Source organism: Mizuhopecten yessoensis, unplaced genomic scaffold, assembly GCF_002113885.1.
Source record: "Mizuhopecten yessoensis strain PY_sf001 unplaced genomic scaffold, ASM211388v2 scaffold716311, whole genome shotgun sequence".
Lineage (NCBI taxonomy): Eukaryota > Metazoa > Mollusca > Bivalvia > Pectinida > Pectinidae > Mizuhopecten > Mizuhopecten yessoensis.
In genome coordinates, this window is record NW_018480053.1 from 434223 (window position 1) to 455032 (window position 20810).

General features: G+C 37.6%; 1 protein-coding gene across 1 annotated transcript in view; it reads right to left on the bottom strand.

Moving 5' to 3' along the window:
- The window catches only part of LOC110442903 (hemicentin-1-like), a 69502-nt gene that overhangs the window by 37181 nt on the left and 11511 nt on the right, over positions 1–20810 (bottom strand). Inside the window, exons 5-15 of the mRNA XM_021486766.1 lie at positions 16294–16596; positions 15621–15923; positions 14966–15268; positions 12211–12513; positions 11538–11840; positions 10836–11138; positions 10163–10465; positions 8672–8974; positions 7780–8082; positions 3026–3325; positions 209–511 (exon numbers count right to left, since the gene is read on the bottom strand). Coding sequence (XP_021342441.1) covers positions 209–511; positions 3026–3325; positions 7780–8082; positions 8672–8974; positions 10163–10465; positions 10836–11138; positions 11538–11840; positions 12211–12513; positions 14966–15268; positions 15621–15923; positions 16294–16596 — 3330 coding nt within the window. The remainder of the gene's footprint in view (positions 1–208; positions 512–3025; positions 3326–7779; positions 8083–8671; positions 8975–10162; positions 10466–10835; positions 11139–11537; positions 11841–12210; positions 12514–14965; positions 15269–15620; positions 15924–16293; positions 16597–20810) is intronic.

Genomic DNA, 20810 nt, shown 5'->3' on the forward strand with positions numbered 1-20810 from the left:
AGCTAACTTTAATAGTTGCTATTACGCAAGTATCAGTCAAATATAACCAAACACATGTATCAAATAAACCAATAATCACACAAAACAATATCAGTCAACAATTGAACGGGATTTTCGAAAGCAATGTGTGATAAACAGACGGACGGGCGAAATGAAAATAGTGACTAAAGCTCTTCTGATCATTATATATGTATATTATATTGCTTACTTCCGCTGACAGTCAGCTGGGTCGTTCCACTAGTTCCGATCCCTACTGGATTAGTCGCAGTGCATCTGTAAGTTCCACTGTCGCTCGGTTGAGAGTTAGTAATGGCTAAGGATGGTGTGGTCGTAGATCCCCCTGTGTATCTGGTATTACCACTAATGGAAACTGTCTGATAAACGTTGTTAACAAGCTTCTCCCAGCCGACGCTGGTATGGGCTGGATTTGCGCTAACGGTACAGACAAGAGTCAGGCTGCTACCGGTTGATGCAGAATAGGTATTCTGTTGAATCACCACTGTCGGCAAACCTTAAAAATACCAAATAAGACATTAGAATTGTGTTATCGTGATAACATGCATGTTTTGCGTCTAAAATTAAATCAAAGAAATGGTCATCGAAATGTGACCCAAGACTTGAAAAAAGTGTGATCTCAATGTGACTTTGACTTTGGGTGTACAGATGCAAAAGTTGTATGTGACACACTTTTTCCCATACACCATATATCCTTAACATATTTTGAGCTATATTAAAAAAATCAGAAATTATGGCTTGGACAATGTATCTAACCTTTGACCTACACGTGACCTTGCCCTTGGGTAACCAGCCCAAATTTTAGTTTGAGGCACACACCCTCTCCATCCCCCATTTATCAAAAAAAAACACACATTTAGCTATTTTCAACTAATCAGAAGTTATCATGTCTAGGCAATAAGTTTGACCGTTTACCTCAACGAGACCTTGATCTTAGGTATACAGGCCCAATAGTGGTACCAGAAGCACAACCTTGCTATTCTTATTTATATCCCTAAAATAATTTCAGCGAGCCTGAACATCGAGTTTGATTTAGATCTAAATATAAACTACCAATACAAACCCAAACAGAAGTAATTAATTATTGTCCAGATTGCCTAACATGTGTATTTACCTGGATTTTATCTTTATTTCAAAGAAGCTGAAATTCTTTTGTGGATTTTTTCTTCTAAATTTATCAATTAAATTGGTTTTTCAATATTATCTTTAATAAGAACTAGTAGCCTGAGTTCAAAATTCATCATAGACCTGTGAAAAATGGATATTCTGTAAACCTTCGACAAATTTCATGAAGTACAAAAGTTTCGTTGATTTGCAAATTTGAAACCCTTTTGAATTAGTTAGCAACTATACAGTATTAACAAAGGATAGGTTCATATTCATGCATAGACATGATACAACTTTGTAACATAATTATTTGAAGAAGGAGGTATCCGCATAAATGTTGTTTACTGTAATGCGTCCCGTCAATTTTGATGAGAGTACAAATATAGAATACATCCAGTATTGTATCATCTGTGAAAATTGATGAAGGGGAAAATAAAAGGAAAAGTTTATTCACTGCTTTTTTATCAATAGATTCTGGTCCTCATCGTCTCAGGATCACTTTACAAATAAGAAAAAATGACCTTCAAATTTATTGATCTTGTGTTCCTTGTTATGAAGCAGAAAAATGGGTCACAATGACCCATCTTTTCATATATAAGAGCAGTACTCAAAATGTATTAACACATCATGTTTGATGTACTGAGCATACTTATGGAGCTGTTCAAGCATAGTCTTGCCAATATGGCAAACAGACAGACAGGAAAACTTAAATTGAATTTCAAGTGGCATAAATAGTCATTTTTTAAATATCCACCACACATTAAGGTATAGGGTACCAACAGCTATATTACCACTGTTGCTATTGTGAAATATTTAAATTATTTTTTCGAAACAAAAGTATATCCTATAAAATATACAAATCCAATGTTACCATGTTAAAGTTGCTCTGAAATTTAAATGCTTCAAAACAGCAGTATGAAAAAAAGATAACCAAAAATGCAGGGGTCGAAAATGGCAGTTACAGGGTCAATAAAACACAGGTACTGATCATTGAAAGACCCATAATTTTTAGATTTTGGTTTTAGTAGCAACAGAGCGAAAGGCAAAAACTTAACAATGAAAAAGCCAGTGGAAAAGTGACGTCTAGGTTTCCTTTTACGACATCAATTATTGTAGGGAGACACAATCTCTTAATAGAACTCATCTAACTGAAACTGTTTTACTGGTACCCTTTACCTTAAAACACCTCAACAAATATTTGAATATGGAGCAATTTGAAAGGGTGAGGAACATTGATTATGACAAAAAATGTGTTTTCATGGAGGAAATTGTGAAAAGGTGAGGAAAACTTCTATATATTCTATCCATCGAGCAACTTCTTATTGAACACTTTCCATGATTAATTCTAATTTTTGATAGTTAACAATAAAATATTCTGAGAGTCCTTCTCCATAAAAATTATAGTTTTGCAAAATCTTCCAAAACAAACAAAAACAAAAAGGTTTAAAATGGAAATAGTTGCTAGAGGAATATAATTATAATCTTCCATACGCATACATGTCAACATATGGACCCTCTTTTTTGAGAGAATTTTACCCTCTAAGTAAACTTCAATATATGGATGGAAGCCAGTGTAACATTTCTTCATGGTATGGTGTAAAGTTTGTTTATTAATAAAATTACTATCCTAAATCAATTTGAAAAGGTGATAACAAATGTTATCTGTAGTATCAATTTTTGCTATGAAAACTTTGCAAAAGTCTCTATGAGGCACTTTGCCACACAAGACTGAACAATCTGGTAAAAATTATGATAGGTGGATCAAACTGGGTCCTTCACATTCAATTTGATCAAATGTTAAATAGTGGGTGTTCAGAGGGACAATCCTTTTCTAAAATGGACAGTTGACATGTATGTGATATAACAGGAATGCAATCAAATATTAATTCTACATTGGCCTTACTTCCTGTGACAGTGAGTGTGGTTTGACTACTGGTTCCAGTTCCCACAGCATTTGTTGCTGAACATGTGTACACTGTGTTGTCGGTGCTATCAGCATTGGTGATGGTCAAGGATGGATTATTCACTGTGGATCCAGAGAATTTGGTTCCATCAATGGATATTGAGTTTTCGAAACCAATGTTTATACGCCGCCAGACAACAATGGTATGAGTAGGTGAGCCAGACACTGTACATACGAGTGTGACTGACTGTCCAGTGACAACTGAGTAGAATGGCTGGGCAATGGTGACCACGGGTAGACCTGAAATATCAAAAATGAATTAGGTTTAACCAGTCACTGGACACCTTCAATAAAAATCAAAGAAAAGGTCATCGAAATGTGACCAAGACTTGAAAAAAGGGTGATCTCAATGTGACCTTGACTTTGGGTTTACAGATGCAAAAGTGATATTTGACACACTTTCTTTCATACAACATATATCCTTAACATTTTAATGAGCTATATTGAGCAAATCAGAAATTATGGCTTGGACAATGAATCTGACCTTTGACCTACACATGACCTTGCTCTTTTTGTTTTATCCATTAAAATATATTTTTATGAATGACTTGTACTTCAAAGTTGCCTTTATGATTTCAATATATATATCGTGAATTGTGTAAGGTGAGAACATGTACCCGACAACAAAAGTGTTGCTAAAGTCTATCCAGTAAATAGACATAACTTTACAAGCATAACTAAAATATTAAAAAATCCAAAGTTCTCAATAAAATCCATGTAGATAAGTCTTGTAAATATGCTTAATATAAACTGCAATTACAAATTAAGAAAAAAAAATCAATATTTGAAGACAATGCAGCCATATATAGACAGAATATAATATATATTGAAAAGTAAACAATTACATAGATCAAATGTTGATGAAAATTGTTCTGTTAGACAGTAGGTATATAACTAATTATCTTGTGAACATTAAGAACCTAAAAACATTTCCACAACGATTATTTTAAGAAGATTCAATTATATGTTCTTGAATTAAATTTCTGATCTCTATCATTGTAGGATAAAATGCATCACAATTCAAAATTTTTGGGCTGTTGGAATGCATCCCTGGGGATCAAAAGAATATGAAATTTGGGTGGGACACCATATTTAAAGGGAACCAGAAAATGTGTATGATCAAAATGCTGTGACGGTGACTGTTTTGCGCATGCGAACAGAAAAGGGATCGCGTTTGTTTACATATGTGACTTGATATATCACTTGACATGTTTATACCTTTTTTAAGCAATTGGACACACGTCAGAACAAATGAATGTACTATGAGAGATTAATAATAGAAATAAGCAATATTTTAATTTAGTTGTCGATAACTATCTCCACCTGTCGATAACTGCCCCTGTCATTAATGCCACCAAAACAATGATTTCTCCCGCGAATCGTCAGATGTACGCTTATTGCAGATGATGAAATAGAGTACGTTTCCCGACTTCTCCGAAATGCCTTCATATAATAACTTACGCAAAACGGTAAACTAGAAAAACACGTTTGAAGCTTAGACTGTCGATAACAGCCTCCATTGTTCTACTAATTGTAATGGTGTACCATAGTCGCAAAGATGCATCAGAAAAAGGATCGCATTGCCATAGTACACCTACAATGTACATATGACTAAATTTGAGTGAAATCAAACAATATCTAAATTGCGACCAATCAGAAGCCTCCGTGTGGTTGCTATGGTAACGAAACTTATGCTGTTTTCTAAATTTCGACCAATAAGAAGCCTCCACGGGGTTGCTTACGGCAACGAAACGGCGGTTCAATTTGCAGTCCCCTTATACCCCTCTATAACGATTTTCATCAAAAACGGACAATATCTGAATTTCCACCAATCAGAAGTCTTCTTTTGGTTGGTATATGGTTTCTATGTCAACGAAACATATGCGGTTAAATTCGCAGTCCCCTAATATCCCTTTATACCAATTTTCATCGAAATCGAACAATATCTAAATTGCGACCAATCATAAGCCTTCGTGTGGCTGCTATGGTAACGAACATTATGCAGTTTTATTCGCAGTCCCCGAATACCCCTATATACCAATTTTCATAAAAATCGAAAATTCTAAAACTCGACCAATCAGAAGTCTCCATGTCGTTTCTATGGCAACGAAACCTATGCGGTTGAATTCGCAGTCCCCTAATATCCCTATATACCAATTTTCATCAAAATCGAACAAGTTTGAAGAAAATCGGTTAACATTTGTTATAGTTATTGCACAGAAACAAAATCCAGCAGATTATTACGTTTTTCGTTATTCAAGGGGCCATAACTCCGCTAAATGGGGTCCGCTGAAAGTGGTCATCGAACTTGGCCGAGCCCTTAAGGCATTTAACCCTGTGACCAAGTTTGAAGAAAATCAGTTAACATTTGTTTTAGTTATTTCACGGGAACGAAGCGCGGCAGATAATGACTTTTTCATTATTCAAGGGGCCATAACTCCGCCAAATGGGGTCCGCTGAAAGTGGTCATAAACCTTGGCCGAGCTCTGAAGGCATTAAACCCTGTGACCAAGTCCGAAGAAAATCGATTAATATTTGTTGTAGTTATTGCACGGAAACGGAGCCTGACAGACAGACAGACAGACAGACAGACAGACAGACCCAAATTAATATCCCAATTTTGGTGAAAGCGGGGGATAATTAACGATGACACTCGATGTTATTCAGGATAAAAACAATATTAGCTCCCACCAGCTATGTGAAACCATTGGCCTCTTGTATGTGTTTATATTCCCATAAATACTATCTTAATCCTTTTAGGTATAAAGATGGAAATATACTAGTGGTATCTGAGGAGATGTCGTTTAAAGGTTTTACAGTCTGTAACCCTTACCACCCAACTCCTCAGCTTTCTTGGGTGTGGGAGTAGGAGGTTTAGCCTTTTTTTTTAGCAGTAATTCTGATCCCCACTTATGTCGAGATTTTATGTTAAATCATTTCTTTTACAACAACATCAAAATGAGAATTAATGTTCATGCAAAACTGACTTCCTGAGACGGACAGTGTGGTACTCTGGCTATTTCCCTGTCCCACAGCGTTGGTGGCAAAACAGGTATAGGTACCACTGTCAGCAAGGTCAACATTGAGAACAGTCAGAGATGGAATATTGACTGCAGAGCCGGAGTAGTTGATACTAAACCTTGACAAAATCACATGGTTGTTTTATTGGATTACACATAATCACTGATTTGAAGTTAGGAGGAAGGGCTACTACAGGACACTTCAATCAGATTTCTTCTGAACTGATATTGGTGGACCTGCTTCCATACATGGGCTTATTACTGGATACATATGATTAATCTCACCTTAGGTAAATGTACAAATACTTTTCGCAAAAGTTAGCACATGTTCCCCTGATTCTATAGATGTATTTTGCTATTACGGTAAGTATCATTACAATGTCAAACATTTCCAACAATGAGCAATCATAATATTTCTAAACATTTTCTTCAGGTTGGTAAGTATGGATTATGAGAAGTTCTTTTTACACAACCAATAAAATTTTCTATGTGACGTTTCGATGTTTCGCTTCATTGGTAATTTGTCTGATGAAGATGAAGGTGACAGTGTACATATCGTACTAGTCATCGAAACGTCACATAGAAAATTGTATTAGTTGTGAAAAAAGAACCTCTCAAAGAGCAATCATAATATTTGTGTAAACTGAAAGAACATCAAACATTATTACTAGGATTCTGTTTATATCTGTATGCAAATTAACCTGAACATATTATACAGATAAATAATATCTGAGTAAAGTATTCCTAATTTTGTGTGAATGTCTAGAGAGCCTGTATCGCTCACTTGGATAGTTAAACAATCATAAAAAGTATTCTCATACAAAGATATTTAACTCATTCACCCCTAAAGACACATTTGAACTCTTCCAATACAAAGGTTGAAATAGTTTATTATGAAAATTTCAGGGGTGAACAAGTTAATTGCAAATAAGTTATCAGGAGTGGGACAGCATGAACCACATGTCCTTATCCTAATAGCACATGTGTATCCGAATATTCATTCTAAGTAATTGAATATATTGCTATTTGTTAGGGATCTCAACAGATTCCATGTAGTGACCAATGCACTAAGTTCCATGGAATGGCACCAAACCCAAGGACAAATTCTGATGGCCAGATTGTGCGTGTCTCCTTTAGTTCAGCAATGAAAACTAAGGGTGGTTGATGTAGTCATTGTAAATAGAAGAAAGAATGAGGTAATAATTTAAATACTTGAATGTGTTTACTTAATACAACAGAAAAACAGAAGCCTTCTACTCATAATCATTCTTAGAATTGCATCTTTACTAGTAGTTGCTATCCAGAAATAATTGCTTGAAGTGACCGTTTAGATCACGAAAAGAGCCCTCTGACACTTATAATATTTCTTAGATAAGCGATCCAGAACAGGCTGTATTACTTCGTACAATTATATTAACAGACGTTCCCGATAATCATTTGTCTCTTAATTCAAGTAAAAAATGTCTAGAAACCACATAGCATACGATTAGGGAGACAAGGCAACGAAACCAAGAGATACACTTATTATATTTACTATTAGTATCAACAATCAAATATTATCTATTCTGCTGACATTAGGGTTGGATGAAGGTTGGGGTTCATGGACGGACGGACGGACTGAAGGAGTACCTATAACTCTCCCAAACACTATCACAGTAAAGAGATTCTGCTTACTTCCACTGACAGTCAGCTGTGTCGTTCCACTAGTTCCGATCCCTACTGGATTAGTCGCTGTGCATCTGTAAGTTCCACTGTCGCTCGGTTGAGAGTTAGTAATGGCTAAGGATGGTGTGGTCGTAGATCCCCCTGTGTATCTGGTATTACCACTAATGGAAACTGTCTGATAAACGTTGTTAACAAGCTTCTCCCAGCCGACGCTGGTATGGGCTGGATTTGCGCTAACGGTACAGACAAGAGTCAGGCTGCTACCAGTTGTTGCAGAATAGGTATTCTGTTGAATCACCACTGTCGGCAAACCTTTAAGATAATGCTATCGTCATTGGCATCTCAATATACACATTTACACTTAAAATGGTGTTGTTATCCTCCCAATATTTTTAATATATCTATAATTATAAGTAGATGACGAATTTTCTTTTCTTACGCGGATCAAGTTTGTGTCGGAACTATTTCCGGTTCAGGTCGTCACTTTAAGCGAGCAGGCGCTCTTTCGACAAAAATACATACCAAAATGGGAAAAACAGCTGTTCTCAGTCGTTCTCAACTTCGCTTTGAGTCTACTCATATGCACACCCAATGATAATGGGTTTATCTTGCTACCGGTAGATGATATGATAATTATGTAGATGATTATGCAAAATATATAGATTGCTTATGCTCGGAATGTGCTAATCTTCAAGCTAACTTTGATAGTTGCTATTACGCAAGTATCAGTCAAATATAACCAAACACATGTATCAAATAAACCAATAATCACACAAAACAATATCAGTCAACAATTGAACGGGATTTTCGAAAGCAATGTGTGATAAACAGACGGACGGGCGAAATGAAAATAGTGACTAAAGCTCTTCTGATCATTATATATGTATATTATATTGCTTACTTCCGCTGACAGTCAGCTGGGTCGTTCCACTAGTTCCGATCCCTACTGGATTAGTCGCAGTGCATCTGTAAGTTCCACTGTCGCTCGGTTGAGAGTTAGTAATGGCTAAGGATGGTGTGGTCGTAGATCCCCCTGTGTATCTGGTATTACCACTAATGGAAACTGTCTGATAAACGTTGTTAACAAGCTTCTCCCAGCCGACGCTGGTATGGGCTGGATTTGCGCTAACGGTACAGACAAGAGTCAGGCTGCTACCAGTTGATGCAGAATAGGTATTCTGTTGAATCACCACTGTCGGCAAACCTTAAAAATACCAAATAAGACATTAGAATTGTGCTCTCGTGATAACATGACTGTTTATCGTCTAAAATTAGAAAATAAGGATGTTGAAAAAATCTCCTGAATCAAGAACAGATAACATTTGTCATCATGTTATCCCTAGCGTCTTGGGTACAATGTTGGTAATCTTCTCCCATGTTACACTTTTGGCTGAAGGATTTGCTACGATATTACAAGGAATGGTTAAAGCCTGCCATGAAATTAAGTGTAACTATTCAGGGCTATAGACGCAGTCGGTATACCTCCAACAAAAAACATGTTAATATACAGTTAGTTCATATCTTTTCATAAAAGAGTCCAAACTATCTTCTCAACAAAACGAATAGGTAAACACTACATTTACCTTGTTAACATTTCTAATTTTTAATGTATTTTGTTCCCTAAGTAACAATGTATCCATTGTAATTGGCAAAAAAAAGCTATCATTAATCAAGGAAAATTGCCGAGTTCATATTACGAGACGTTCTGTTTCCAAAGTCACATATATAGTACCGCATACGACCATCAATAACGGGGGCATGGATGTTTTCCTAACGCTTTTGCTAGCTCTTGCAATTCAGAACGTTTTCTTTGATGTTTCTTTACGCTTTGCTCAAGAACACTACGATCGTTCTGTATTGGTGATATGTTGAGGGATTGAGATCTCAAATGCAATATCTGAACATATTTTTTCTGATGACGCGAATGTCATGCGCTGGAAAAATAAAAAATAGTTTAAAAATAGCGCCAGCAGCATGATCTGACGTCGATCCAGATTAGTCAAAACGATTCAACAAACTTGTAGTGTCTTTGTACTGCAACAAACTTGTTGTAAAACTTTGCAACACTCAGGTATGGGTCATGACAATAGAAATGCGTATTAGTGATAACATTTTGATGGGATTTATATACTAAAAGTACTTTAAATTAGTCAAAAGATTGACAGAATTATGCATGGATACCATGGAAGACTGTTACAAATTTGCCATTACAATCATTTTGATTACTATATTCCTGGCATGAAAGATTATACAAGGAAACATAAAATCAAAGCAATGCGAGAGATAACATACTTACGTGAACTTTAAAATGAAAGGAATATGGGATTGGACTAACATAAGTTTAATGTCCCTTTGAAGTCTAAACGATTAAAGAGACGACACTAAAACCTACTTCCTACGGTTAGTGTTATCGTCGCACTATTTCCAATTCCTGCACTGTTAGTAGCATGGCATACATAGGACCCAGCATCGGCACTGTTGGCATTGACCACCGTCAGAGATGGATTGGAAGTGGTAGAACCCTGATAGTTAGTGTTGTCTATACTCAGGGTCGTCTCCGTTCCCCCAATCGGTGTAAACGTCCAGTGGACGGTTTGAGCGTTTGGATTGGCACTAGTAATGCTACACTGCAGGATGGCGTTGCTTCCAGGAACAACAGTCTTTGCTGTCTGTTGAACTGAAAGGACTGGGATAGCTGCCAAAGTGAAACATGCACAATTGAAATAAAGAAGGAGTGAGATTTAATTATCGTATATGATATATCATTTGATATCCCTAAAAACAATTAAGAGAGTATGCTTGATTTTATTTCAATCATTTTCAATTATGACATATTTCTTGTCAAGTATATAAGTGCTAGGCGAAAAACATTTTCTTACAATAGTAGCAGTGTTTAGTTTGATAATACAAGGTCGGTCATTTCTGTTAAACAAAATGTAGACAAAAGTGGGATTAAATTAAAAGGAAAACAGTGTGTATGCGTATTTACCATATACGATTGGACTAACATAAGTTTAATGTCCCTTTGAAGACGAAACGATAAAAGAGTCGACACTAAAACCTACTTCCTACGGTTAGTGTTATCGTCGCACTATTTCCAATTCCTGCACTGTTAGTAGCATGACACACATAGGACCCAGCATCGGCACTGTTGGCATTGATCACCGTCAGAGATGGATTGGAAGTGGTAGAACCCTGATAATTAGTGTTGTCTATACTCAGGGTCGTCTCCGTTCCCCCGATCGGTGTAAACGTCCAGTGGACGGTTTGAGCGTTTGGATTGGCACTCATAATGCTACACTGCAGGACGGCGTTGCTTCCAGAAACAACAGTCCGTGCTGTCTGTTGAACGAAAAGGACTGGGATAGCTGCCAATATGAAATATGCACAATTGAAATAAAGAAGGAGGGAGATTAAATTATCGTATATGATATATCATTTGATTTGCCTGAAAACAATTAAGAGAGTATACTTGATGTAGTTTCAATCAGTTTCAGTGTTAACATTATTCTTGTCAAATATATTTGTGCTGCATGAGAAATCTCTGCTAATTTCCTACCTTATGCCTATACTTTCTAACAACAACGGTAGGTTTCAGTTTGATTATATCAGCAAGCTATATTTATTTCAGAAAGAAAATATAAATGGAAGTGGAAGTGAATTAAAATGAAAACGGTTTGCAGACGTTTTTACTGTATACGCTAGGATGTACATAAGTTTATTACCCATTTACAGTTAAAAAATTAAAATGACACCGCAAAACCTACTTCCTACGGTTAGTGTTATCGTCGCACTATTTCCAATTCCTGCACTGTTAGTAGCATGACACACATAGGACCCAGCATCGGCACTGTTGGCATTGATCACCGTCAGAGATGGATTGGAAGTGGTAGAACCCTGATAGTTAGTGTTGTCTATACTCAGGGTCGTCTCCGTTCCCCCGGTCGGTGTAAATGTCCAGTGGACGGTTTGAGCGTTTGGATTGGCACTCGTAATGCTACACTGCAGGATGGCGTTGCTTCCAGGAACAACATTCCGTGCTGTCTGTTGAACTGAAAGGACTGGGATAGCTGCCAAAATGAAACATGCACAATTGAAATAAAGAAAGAGGGAGATTAAATTATCGTATATGATATATCATTTGATATCCCTAATATCAATTAAGAGAGTATGCTTGATGTTATTTCAATCATTTTCAATTTTTACATAGTTCTTGTCAAGTATATAAGTGCTAGGCGAGAAACATTTTCTAACAATAGTAGCAGTGTTTAGTTTGATAATACAAGCTCGGTCATTTCTGTGAAACAAAATGTAGACAGAAGTGGGATTAAATTAAAAGGAAAACAGTGTGTATGCGTATTTACCATATACGATTGGACTAACATAAGTTTAATGTCCCTTTGAAGACGAAACGATAAAAGAGTCGACACTAAAACCTACTTCCTACGGTTAGTGTTATCGTCGCACTATTTCCAATTCCTGCACTGTTAGTAGCATGACACACATAGGACCCAGCATCGGCACTGTTGGCATTGATCACCGTCAGAGATGGATTGGAAGTGGTAGAACCCTGATAGTTAGTGTTGTCTATACTCAGGGTCGTCTCCGTTCCCCCGGTCGGTGTAAACGTCCAGTGGACGGTTTGAGCGTTTGGATTGGCACTCATAATGCTACACTGCAGGACGGCGTTGCTTCCAGAAACAACAGTCCGTGCTGTCTGTTGAACGAAAAGGACTGGGATAGCTGCCAATATGAAATATGCACAATTGAAATAAAGAAGGAGGGAGATTAAATTATCGTATATGATATATCATTTGATTTGCCTGAAAACAATTAAGAGAGTATACTTGATGTAGTTTCAATCAGTTTCAGTGTTAACATTATTCTTGTCAAATATATTTGTGCTGCATGAGAAATCTCTGCTAATTTCCTACCTTATGCCTATACTTTCTAACAACAACGGTAGGTTTCAGTTTGATTATATCAGCAAGCTATATTTATTTCAGAAAGAAAATATAAATGGAAGTGGAAGTGAATTAAAATGAAAACGGTTTGCAGACGTTTTTACTGTATACGCTAGGATGTACATAAGTTTATTACCCATTTACAGTTAAAAAATTAAAATGACACCGCAAAACCTACTTCCTACGGTTAGTGTTATCGTCGCACTATTTCCAATTCCTGCACTGTTAGTAGCATGACACACATAGGACCCAGCATCGGCACTGTTGGCATTGATCACCGTCAGAGATGGATTGGAAGTGGTAGAACCCTGATAGTTAGTGTTGTCTATACTCAGGGTCGTCTCCGTTCCCCCGGTCGGTGTAAATGTCCAGTGGACGGTTTGAGCGTTTGGATTGGCACTCGTAATGCTACACTGCAGGATGGCGTTGCTTCCAGGAACAACATTCCGTGCTGTCTGTTGAACTGAAAGGACTGGGATAGCTGCCAAAATGAAACATGCACAATTGAAATAAAGAAAGAGGGAGATTAAATTATCGTATATGATATATCATTTGATATCCCTAATATCAATTAAGAGAGTATGCTTGATGTTATTTCAATCATTTTCAATTTTTACATAGTTCTTGTCAAGTATATAAGTGCTAGGCGAGAAACATTTTCTAACAATAGTAGCAGTGTTCAGTTTGATAACACAAGCTTGGTCATATAAGGGGAAAAAAAAGGTAGATTGAAGTGTGTATGCGTATTTACCATATACGATTGGACTATCATAAGTTTAATGTCCCTTTGAAGACAAAACGATAAAAGAGTCGACACTAAAACCTACTTCCTACGGTTAGTGTTATCGTCGCACTATTTCCAATTCCTGCACTGTTAGTAGCATGACACAATTCCTGCACTGTTAGTAGCATGACACACATAGGACCCAGCATCGGCACTGTTGGCATTGATCACCGTCAGAGATGGATTGGAAGTGGTAGAACCCTGATAGTTAGTTTGCAGACGTTTTTACTGTATATCCGTTCCCCCGAACGGTGTAAACGTCCAGTGGACGGTTTGAGCGTTTGGATTGGCACTCATAATGCTACACTGCAGGACAGCGTTGCTTCCAGAAACAACAGTCCGTGTTGTCTGTTGAACGAAAAGAACTGGGATAGCTGCCAAAATGAAGTATGCACAATTGAAATAAAGAAGGAGGAAGATTAAATTATCGTGTATGATATATCAATTGATATGCCTAATATCAATTAAGAGATAATACTTGATGTAGTTTTAATGATTTTCAGTGTTAATATTATTCTGTTCAAATATATTTGTGCTGCATGAGAAATCTCTGCTAATTTCCTACCTTATGCCTATACTTTCTAACAACAATGGTAGGTTTCAGTTTGATTATATCAGCAAGCTATATTTATTTTGTGAAAGAAAATATAAATGGAAGTGAAAGTGAATTAAAATGAAAACGGTTTGCAGACGTTTTTACTGTATACGCTAGGATGTACATAAGTTTATTACCCATTTACAGTTAAAAAATTAAAATGACACCACAAAACCTACTTCCTACGGTTAATATTATCGTCGCACTATTTCCAATTCCTGCACTGTTAGTAGCATGACACACATAGGACCCAGCATCGGCACTGTTGGCATTGACCACCGTCAGAGATGGATTGGAAGTGGTAGAACCCTGATAGTTAGTGTTGTCTATACTCAGGGTCGTCTCCGTTCCCCCGGTCGGTGTAAATGTCCAGTGGACGGTTTGAGCGTTTGGATTGGCACTCGTAATGCTACACTGCAGGATGGCGTTGCTTCCAGGAACAACATTCCGTGCTGTCTGTTGAACTGAAAGGACTGGGATAGCTGCCAAAATGAAACATGCACAATTGAAATAAAGAAAGAGGGAGATTAAATTATCGTATATGATATATCATTTGATATCCCTAATAACAATTAAGAGAGTATGCTTGATGTTATTTCAATCATTTTCAATTTTTACATAGTTCTTGTCAAGTATATAAGTGCTAGGCGAGAAAAAAATTCTAACAATAGTAGCAGTGTTCAGTTTGATAATACAAGCTCGGTCATTTCTGTGAAACAAAATGTAGACAGAAGTGGGATTAAATTAAAAGGAAAACAGTGTGTATGCGTATTTACCATATTCGATTGGACTAACATAAGATTAACGTTCCTTTGAAGACGAAACGATAAAAGAGTCGACACTAAAACCTACTTCCTACGGTTAGGGTTATCGTCGCACTATTTCCAATTCCTGCACTGTTAGTAGCATGACACACATAGGACCCAGCATCGGCACTGTTGGCATTGATCACCGTCAGAGATGGATTGGAAGTGGTAGAACCCTGATAGTTAGTGATGTCTATACTCAGGGTCGTCCCCGTTCCCCCGATCGGTGTAAACGTCCAGTGGACGGTTTGAGCGTTTGGATTGGCACTCATAATGCTACACTGCAGGACGGCGTTGCTTCCAGAAACAACAGTCCGTGCTGTCTGTTGAACGAAAAGGACTGGGATAGCTGCCAAAATGAAATATGCACAATTGAAATAAAGAAGGAGGGAGATTGAATTATCGTATATGATATATCGTTCGATATGTCTAATAACAATTAAGAGAGTATACTTGATGTAGTTTCAATCAGTTTCAGTGTTAACATTATTCCTGTCAAATATATTTGTACTGCATGAGAAATCTCTGCTAATTTCCTACCGTATGCCTATACTTTCTAACAACAATGGTTGGTTTCAGTTTGATAATATCAGCAAGCTATATTTATTTGAGAAAAAATATATAAATGGAAGTAAAAGTGAATTAAAATGAAAATGGTTTGCAGACGTTTTTACTGTATACGCTAGGATGTACATACCTACTTCCTACGGTTAGTGTTATCGTCGCACTATTTCCAATTCCTGCACTGTTAGTAGCATGACACACATAGGGCCCAGCATCGGCAATGTTGGCATTGATCACCGTCAGAGATGGATTGGAAGTGGTAGAACCCTGATAGTTAGTGTTGTCTATACTCAGGGTCGTCTCCGTTCCCCCGGTCGGTGTAAATGTCCAGTGGACGGTTTGAGCGTTTGGATTGGCACTCGTAATGCTACACTGCAGGACGGCGTTGCTTCCCAAAACAAAAGTCTGTGCTGTCTGTTGAACTGAAAGGACTGGGATAGCTGCCAAAGTGAAACACGCACAATTGAAATAAAGAAGGAGGAGGATTAAATGATCGTACATGATATATCATTTGATATCCCTAATAACAATTAAGAGAGTATGCTTGATGTTATTTCAATCATTTTCAATTTTTACATATTTCTTGTCAAGTATATAAGTGCTAGGCGAGGAACATTTTCTAACAATAGTAGCAGTGTTCAGTTTGAGAATACAAGCTTAGTCATATCAGGGAAACAAAATGTAGATGGAAGTGGGATTAAATTAAAAGGAAAACAGTGTGTATGCGTATTTACCATACACGATTGGACTAACATACGTTTAATGTCCCTTTGAAGACAAAACGATAAAAGAGTCGACACTAAAACCTACTTCCTACGGTTTGTGTTATCGTCGCACTATTTCCAATTCCTGCACTGTTAGTAGCATGACACACATAGGACCCAGCATCGGCACTGTTGGCATTGACCACCGTCAGAGATGGATTGGAAGTGGTAGAACCCTGATAGTTAGTGTTGTCTATACTCAGGGTCGTCTCCGTTCCCCCGGTCGGTGTAAACGTCCAGTAGACGGTTTGAGCGTTTGGATTGGCACTCGTAATGCTACACTGCAGGATGGCGTTGCTCCCAGAAACAACAGTCTGTGCTGTCTGTTGAACTGAAAGGACTGGGATAGCTGCCAAAATGAAATATGTACAGTTGAAATGAAAAAGAATGTAGCCTATTATCGTCGTTTCAGATATATATCCGGAATATGAGTCATTGTTTGGGATGAATAAGAAAGATTAAGTTTGTTTCTAACACAAACATGAATGGAAAGGTTATTTTGTCAAGCAAAGAGTACAAAAGACTTGTTTCCCGACTCTAAACTGATGAAAACAACTCACTGAGCCACAGTGTCCGAATCATTAACATCAGCTGTCAGAAATCATAGACATTTCGCCCAATTGTATCTAATACTGCAGGCAGTAACGGAGACAATTTTTGCTTCGTTTGTCAATGTCTATATCACTGTAGAACACGGTAGGTAGAGTCTATATCACTGTAGAACACGTTAGTCAAAGTCTATATTACTGTACGGTAGTCAGAGTCTTTATCACTGTACGGTAGTCAGAGTCTATATCACTGTAGAACACGTAAGTTGGAGTCTATATAACTGTACGATAGTCAGAGTCTATATCACTGTAGAACACGTTAGGTAGTGTCTATATCACTGAAGAACACGGTAGTCAGAGTCAATATCACTGTACGGTAGTCAGAGTCTATATCACTGTACGGTAGTCAGAGTATATATCACTGTAGAACACGTTAGACAGAGTCTATATCACTGTAGACCACGTAAGTCGGAGTCTTTATCACTCTACGGTAGTGAGAGTTTATATCACTGTACGGTAGTCGAAGTCTATATCACTGTACGGTAGTCAGAGTCTATATCACTGTACGGTAGTCAGAGTCTTTATCACTTAAGAACACTTTAGGTAGAGTCTGTATCACTGTGCGATAGTCAGAGTCTATATCACTGTACGGTAGTCAGAGTCTATATCAGTGTAAAACACTTCAGTCAGAGTCTATATCACTGTGCGATAGTCAGAGTCTATATCACTGTACGGTAGTCAGAGTCTGTATCTCTGTAGAACACGTTAGTCAAAGTCTATATTACTGTGCGTTAGTCAGAGTCTATATCACTGTAGAACACGTTAAGTAGTGTCTGTGTCACTGTAGAACACGTTAGTCAAAGTCTATATCAATGTACGGTAGTCAGAGTCTGTGTCAATGTAGAACACGTTAGTCAAAGTCTATATTACTGTGCGATAGTCAGAGTCTATATCACTTTAGAACACTTTAGGTAGAGTCTGTATCACTGTAGAACACGTTAGTCAAAGTCTATATCACTGTACGGTAGTCAGAGTCTATATCACTGTAGAACACGGTAGTCAGAATCTATATCACTGTAGAACACGGTAGTCAGAGTCTATATCTCTGTACGGTAGTCAGAGTCTATATCACTGTACGGTAGTCAGAGTCTAAATCACTATATGTTAGTCAGAGTCTATATCACTGTATGTTAGTCAGAGTCTATATAACTGAAGAACACGGTAGTCAGAGTCGATATCATTGTAGAACACGTTAGGTAGTGTCAATATCACTGTAGAACACGTTAGGTAGGGTCTATATCACTGTAGAACAATGTAGTCGGAGTCTATATCACTGTACGGTAGTCGGAGTCTATATCACTGTAGAACACGTTAGTCAAAGTCTATATCACTGTAGAACACGGTAGTCAGAGTCTATATCACTGTCGCTGTACGGTAGTCAGAGTCTGTATCACTGTAGGTAGTCAGAGTCAATAACATTGTACGGTAGTCAGAGTCAATATCACTGTAGAACACGTTAGGTAGGGTCTATATCACTAAAGAACACGGTAGTGAGAGTTTATATCACTGTACGGTAGTCGAAGTCTATATCACTGTACGGTAGTCGGAGTCTATATCACTGTAGAACACGTTAGTCAAAGTCTATATCACTGTAGAACACGGTAGTCAGAGTCTATATCACTGTACGGTAGTCAGAGTTTATATCAGTGTAAAACACTTCAGTCAGAGTCTATATCACTGTACGGTAGTCAGAGTCTATATCACTGTACGGTAGTCAGAGTCTATATCACTTAAGAACACTCTAGGTAGAGTCTGTATCACTGTAGAACACGTTAGTCAAAGTCTATATCGCTGTACGGTAGTCAGAGTCTGTATCACTGTAGAACACGCTAGGCAAAGTCTATATTACTGTGCGATAGTCAGAGTCTATATCACTGTACGGTAGTCAGAGGCTATATCACTATATGTTAGTCAGAGTCTATATCACTGTATGTTAGTCAGAGTCTATATCACTGTATGTTAGTTTAGTCAGAGTCTATATCACTGTATGTTAGTTTAGTCAGAGTCTATATCACTGTATGTTAGTCAGAGTCTATATCACTGAAGAAGTAGTCAGAGTCTTTATCACTGTACGGTAGTCAGAGTCTATATCAGTATAAAACACTTCAGTCAGTCTATATCACTGTACGGTAGTCAGAGTCTGGATCACTGTAGAACACGCTAGTCAAAGTCTATATTACTGTGCGATAGTCAGAGTCTATATCACTTTACGGTAGTCAGAGTCTATATCACTGTACGGTAGTCAGATTCTATATCACTTAAGAACACTCTAGGTAGAGTCTGTATCACTGTAGAACACGTTAGTCAAAGTCTATATCGCTGTACGGTAGTCAGAGTCTGTATCACTGTAGAACACGCTAGTCAAAGTCTATATTACCGTGCGATAGTCAGAGTCTATATCACTGTACGGTAGTCAGAGTATATATCACTGTACGGTAGTCAGAGACTATATAACTGTACGGTAGTCAGAGTCTATATCACTTAAGAACACTATAGGTAGAGTCTGTATCACTGTAGAACACGTTAGTCAAAGTCTATATCACTGTAGAACACGGTAGTCAGAGTCTATATCACTGTAGAACACGGTAGTCAGAGTCTATATCACTGTACGGTAGTCAGAGTCAATATCACTGTAGAACACGTTAGGTAGGGTCTATATCACTGAATAACACGGTAGTCAGAGTTTATATCACTGTACGGTAGTCAGAGTCTATATCAGTGTAAAACACTTCAGTCAGAATGTATATCACTGTACGGTAGTCAGAGTCTATATCAGTATAAAACACTTCAGTCAGTCTATATCACTGTACGGTAGTCAGAGTCTATATCACTGTAGAACACGGTAGTCAGAGTCTATATCACTGTAGAACACGGTGGTCAGAGTCTATATCACTGTAGACCACGTTAGTCAAAGTCTATATTACTGTACGGTAGTCAGAGTCTATATCACTGTAGAACACGTTAGGTAGAGTCTATATCACTGTAGAACACGGTAGTCAGAGTCTATATCACTGTAGAACTCGTTAGTCAGAGTCTATATCACTGTAGAACACGGTAGTCAGAGTCTATATCACTGTACGATAATCATGGTCTATATCACTGTACGGTAGTCAGAGTCTATATCACTGTATGTTAGTCAGAGTCTATATCACTGTATGTTAGTCAGAGTCTATATCAATGTAGAACACGGAAGTCAGAGTCTTTATCACTGTAGAACACGTAAGGTAGTGTCTATATCACTGTAGAACACGCAAGGTAGAGTCTATATCACTGTATGTTAGTCAGAGTCTATATCAATGTAGAACACGGTAGTCAGAGTCTTTATCACTGTAGAACACGTAAGGTAGTGTCTATATCACTGTAGAACACGTAAGGTAGAGTCTATATCACTGTATGTTAGTCAGAGTCTATATCACTGTAGAACACGGTAGTCAGAGTCTATATCACTGTAGAACACGTAAGGTAGTGTCAATATCACTGTAGAACACGTTAGGTAGGGTATATATCACTGAAGAACACGGTAGTCAGAGTTTATATCACTGTACGGTAGTCGGAGTCTATATCACTGTACGGTAGTCAGAGTCTATATCACTGTAGAACACGGTAGTCTGAGTATATATCACTGTTCGGTAGTCGGAGTCTATATCACTGTACGGTAGTCAGAGTCAATATCACTGTAGAACACGTTAGGTAGGGTCTATATCACTGAAGAACACGATAGTCAGAGTTTATATCACTGTCAATAGTCGGAGTCTATATCACTGTATGTTAGTCAGAGTCTATATCACTGTATGTTAGTCAGAGTCTATATCAGAGTACGGTAGTCGGAGTCTATATCACTGTATGTTAGTCAGAGGCTATATCACTGTATGTTAGTCAGAGTCTATATCACTGTATGTTAGTTGGAGTCTATATCACTGTATGTTAGTCAGAGTCTATATCACTGTATGTTAGT